Source organism: Austrofundulus limnaeus, unplaced genomic scaffold (genome assembly GCF_001266775.1).
Source record: "Austrofundulus limnaeus strain Quisiro unplaced genomic scaffold, Austrofundulus_limnaeus-1.0 Scaffold394, whole genome shotgun sequence".
In the NCBI taxonomy this organism is placed as follows: Eukaryota; Metazoa; Chordata; class Actinopteri; order Cyprinodontiformes; family Rivulidae; genus Austrofundulus; species Austrofundulus limnaeus.
In genome coordinates, this window is record NW_013952796.1 from 82,511 (window position 1) to 87,366 (window position 4,856).

Genomic DNA, 4,856 nt, shown 5'->3' on the forward strand with positions numbered 1-4,856 from the left:
GATAACCACACTGCTCCAGGGCCTGTCGTGTGTGTGATTTCTCTTTCTCCCTACAAACCCAGGAGTCTCAGACTGAAGAAGTCTCTTGGAGGAGAGACGAAACGTTTCATTAGAGAAGAACCCGTCCAGAAGACCTATACAATTTTTTTCTTTTTGATTTTTTACCTGGTTTACTGAGATGTATCAGGATATTTATGAAATGTGTTCTAAGACATTAAAAGCTTGTAAATTTAGGAAAAACAAAAGACAAAAACCGGTGGACAAACCCTTTTCTATAAACTTTAAATAAGAGTAAACCAAGTGATTAAGGTCCACGGAGGTTTAAAACACATCAATTATTCTCATCATAAGAAAGGTTCAAATGTTCTGAAGCTGCCTGATGATTTTTCAGGGTTTCTGTGAATAAAACAGAATCAAATAATCATCATAATTCAGTTTCCTAACGGGCCACAGCTGTGTAAACATCTCGGCTCAGACCAGTGTTTTGGAGGTATTTCCCAGTCCTCGCCGCAGTTGAAAGACAAATTTCCCCCGGCCCGCTCAGACGGCTCGTTTGATGTGCCTGATACTCGAGCGCCTTCATCGCACGAGGCCCTGAACCCACCGTTACCTCCAGCTGCCGCAGACAGGGCAGGAAACAACATAATACACCAGCCGTTTCCATACTTTCTCCACAATTATTCTCTCTTTGACATAAATTTAAAAAAAACATGATTTAAATCTCCTGCAGCAGAGCAAAGAGATCGACTCGACCAGGTTTTGGCTGCAGGTTGAATTCCCTCCATGAGAGCTGCAGATGGGATCCTGCAGGAAAATATCCAACAGCAACAAACAAAACGTCTGAGAAAAGTCTGACAGAAAGAGAGGCGGAGCAGAGCAGGTTTCTGTTTATTAATTGAGCTGCTTTATTTAAAAAAAACATAAATGCAAAATTTCTTCTCAGAATAGATTATGTTGGTTTTTTTCATACTTCTAACTATTATTATCCAAGATTTTTACAGTTTTGTTCGTTGCAACAACTATTTGGCCTCCAGCCTGCAGGTATAATCAGCTGCATTGTCCATCAGCTCAGCAGCTGATTGTAATCAACTTCTTGTTTAAAACCAATTAAATATTTTCATGTTTCTGTTTTTAAATAGTAGGCTGTCATCACACTTTTGAAAAAAGCTGGGATTTGAAATGTTTCATGTCACCTCTGTGTTGTACCTTACTGTGCAAAACAAACATGTTCATCACCGTGTAAAATAACGAAAAATGCCGAAAAATTAACCTGAACTCCATCTGCAGAGGTTTTTCTACTGCAGAGTTAATTATTAAATAAATACTGTACTGTATTAATAAATTATTAATAAACATTCTGTAAGAAAACATATCATTGCTTTGCTGCAGAAGCACAAAAGACAAATAAATACAGCTGGTAAAATAAGTATTGARCACGTCAACATTTTTCTCAGTAAATATATTACTAGAGGTGCTAATGACATGAAATTTTCACCAGATTTTGGTAACAACCCAAGTGATCCATACATACAAAGAAATCAAACCATAAATGTCCAGAAATGAAGTTATTTGTAATAATGTGGAATGGCACAGGGAAAAAGTATTGAACAATGAAGAAAGGGAGGTGTAAAAAGGCATGGAAAGCCAAGACACCAGCTGAACTCTCTCAGTAATTAGAAAGCAAGCCTGCCCCTTGTCAGTGCAAGTTGATATCAGCTGGTTCAGACCCAAATGATGGCCAGGTATCACACAAGAACCATCTGATGATGGGTAAAAGTAAAGAGCTCTCTCAAGACCTTCACAACCTTATTGTTGCAAAGCATAATGATGGCATCGGTTACAGAAGAATGTCTAAACTTCTGAAGGTTCCAGTGAGCACTGTTGGGGCCATAATTCAGAAGTGGAAAGAACATTATTTCACCATAAACCGACCACGACCAGGTGCTCCTCACAAGATTTCTGACAGAGGAGTGAAAAGAATTATCAGAAGAGTTGTCCAAGAGCCAAGGACCACTTGTGGAGAGCTTCAGAAAGACCTGGAATTAGCAGGTACGWTTGTTTCAAAGAAAACAATAAGTAATGCACTGAACCACCATGGCCTGTATGCATGCTCACCACGCAAGACTCCACTGCTGAAGAAACAGCATGTTGAAGCTCCTTTAAAGTTTGCTGCACAACATTTAAACAAGCCTGTGTAATACTGGGAGAATATAGTCTGGTCAGATGAGACCAACATTGAACTGTTTGGATGCCAGAATACACATCATGTTTGGAGGTCAAATGGCACTGCACATCAGCCCAAAAACACCATACCAACAGTGAAGTTTGGAGGTGGGAACATCATGGTGTGGGGCTGTTTTTCAGCATATGGTACTGGCAAACTTCAAATAATTGAAGGAAGGATGAGTGGAAAAATGTACAGAGACATTCTTGATAAAAATCTGCTTCCATCTACCAGGATGATGAAGATGAAACGTGGCTGGACATTTCAGCAAGACAATGAGCCCAAACACAAAGCCAAGGAAACTCTCAGYTGGTTTCAGAGAAAGAAACTAAAGCTGCTGGAATGGCCCAGCCAATCACCTGACCTGAATCCAACAGAAAATCTATGGAAAGAACTAAAGATCAGAGTTCATAGAAGAGGTCCACGAAACCTTCAAGCTGTGAAGACTGTTTGTGGAAGAATGGGCCAAAATCACACCTGAGCAATGCATGCCACTAGTTTCTCCATACAGGAGGCGTCTTGAAGCTGTCATTGACAACAAAGGCTTTTGTACAAAGTATTAGRTAAATTTCAGTAAGTGTGTTCAATACTTTTTCCCTGTGCCATTCCACATTATTACAAATAACTTCATTTCTGGACATTTATGGTTTGATTTCTTTGTATGTATGGATCACTTGGGTTGTTACCAACATCTGGTGAAAATTTCATGTCATTAGCACCTCTAGTAATATATTTACTGAGAAAAATGTTGACGTGTTCAATACTTATTTTACCCACTGTATAAGCAATTTCCAGGTCCTGACACCCCCTTTTCAGATGGAGCCCCCTCCTCAAATATGAGCTGTATTGTAAAACAGTTTTAAACAGTAAAATCTGTATTAAACCAGTTAATCACCTGGTTAGACACTAAAGTAAAAGAGCACCTGGTGTTTCCTCCCGCAGGTATAAATCCAACGAGGACTACGTTTACGTTCGCGGTCGTGGTCGAGGTAAATACATCTGCGAGGAGTGCGGAATCCGCTGCAAAAAGCCCAGCATGCTGAAGAAACACATCCGAACGCACACCGACGTCCGGCCGTACGTCTGCAAGTTCTGCAACTTTGCATTCAAGACGAAAGGTACGRTCCGTGTTGTCAGCCTGCGGAACAGCTTTTAATATCTGATCTCTTTAACTTGTGTTGTACGAAGAACACGTCGGCACATTTCTACAAGTTTTACTACTTTCTGAGTGGAAGGAATAAAAGAAGCAGAGAGGCCAATCTGTGGTCAGAGCCCTCATCATGTCACATGTTAGACCAGACTGAGTCATTTTCTTATTATATTACTTTATGTATCGTGTGTAAATTGTAATTGTGGTCTCGCTCTTTTATTCCCCACCACTTCATCTTCCGTCCTCTGCGTTTTGGAGCAGATGAATGAGGCTCCGGTTTCCAGTAAGACCAGTCGGTATTAACTTGTTTTTGTTTGTGTTCTGCAGGAAACCTGACAAAGCACATGAAGTCCAAGGCGCACATGAAAAAGTGTCTGGAGCTCGGAGTCTCCGTGTCCTCAATTGAGGAAACAGAAACAGAAGAAGGAGGTAAGGAAATATTGTGGGTGGAGTCCAAATTCAGGGGCGGAGTCCTTCGAAGGCTGACAAACTCCTCCTATTGTGTCCTTTTTGTCCCAGTTTGAGGGAAGTGGTCTGTGTCCAAACTCAGGCCTGGGTCCTTCAAAGAACCCTATATACCTAGGTGGGCCAGGTCCTTGGTYGACCATAAAGACAGGAAAAAAATTGTCTGCTTTACTCTGGTCCTTACCCCTGACGATGCTAAACAGAAGCAAAAATGTATTGTGTTTAGCAAAATATCAATATATTAGTATTATAAACATCATAAAACAACTACATTAGCCTAAAGGCAATATTTGAAGAACTAATAGACCTGCTGTAGGTGCAGGTTTATTTCTCTATACCAGCTCGTTTGATATTAAATAAATGACTATACAAATGATAAAAGCATTAACAACACAAATGCTTGAAACTTTTCATTTTTATGCTGCCAGAATTTAAATTAAAACAGTACTTCTTTCTCATGCTTCTTCCACCATTACAAGCAGAAAAAAATCTCTGATCGGCTCGCAATGCATTATGGGATATTGTGGGCCKAGAAGGATCCATCAGACCAGTTGTTCGGTTTTTATCATTTGCATCAACAACATTTTGCTACTTTATATCTATTTTTTGCTTCTGTATGGATCAATACACACTTTGTGTGGAACAATACACACTAAGTATGGATCAATACACACTAAGTATGGATCAATACACACTGTGTATTGGTCAATACACACTATGTATGAAACAATACACACTAAGCATGGAATAATACACACTATGTGTGGATCAATACACACTAAGTATGGAACAATACACACTATGTATGGAACAATACACACAATTTATGGAACAATACACACTATGTATGGAACAATACACACAATTTATGGAACAATACACACTATGTATGGAACAATACACACAATTTATGGAACAATACACACAATTTATGGAACAATACACACAATTTATGGAACAATACACACTATGTATGGAACAATACACACTGTGTATGGAACAATACACACTATGTAT

General features: G+C 39.4%; 1 protein-coding gene across 1 annotated transcript in view; it reads left to right on the forward strand.

Annotated features, from left to right (window-relative positions):
- Positions 1–4,856, forward strand: part of hivep2a (HIVEP zinc finger 2a) — an 82,842-nt gene that overhangs the window by 70,623 nt on the left and 7,363 nt on the right. The window contains exons 10-11 of the mRNA XM_014023909.1: positions 3,167–3,342; positions 3,702–3,803. Coding sequence (XP_013879363.1) covers positions 3,167–3,342; positions 3,702–3,803 — 278 coding nt within the window. The remainder of the gene's footprint in view (positions 1–3,166; positions 3,343–3,701; positions 3,804–4,856) is intronic.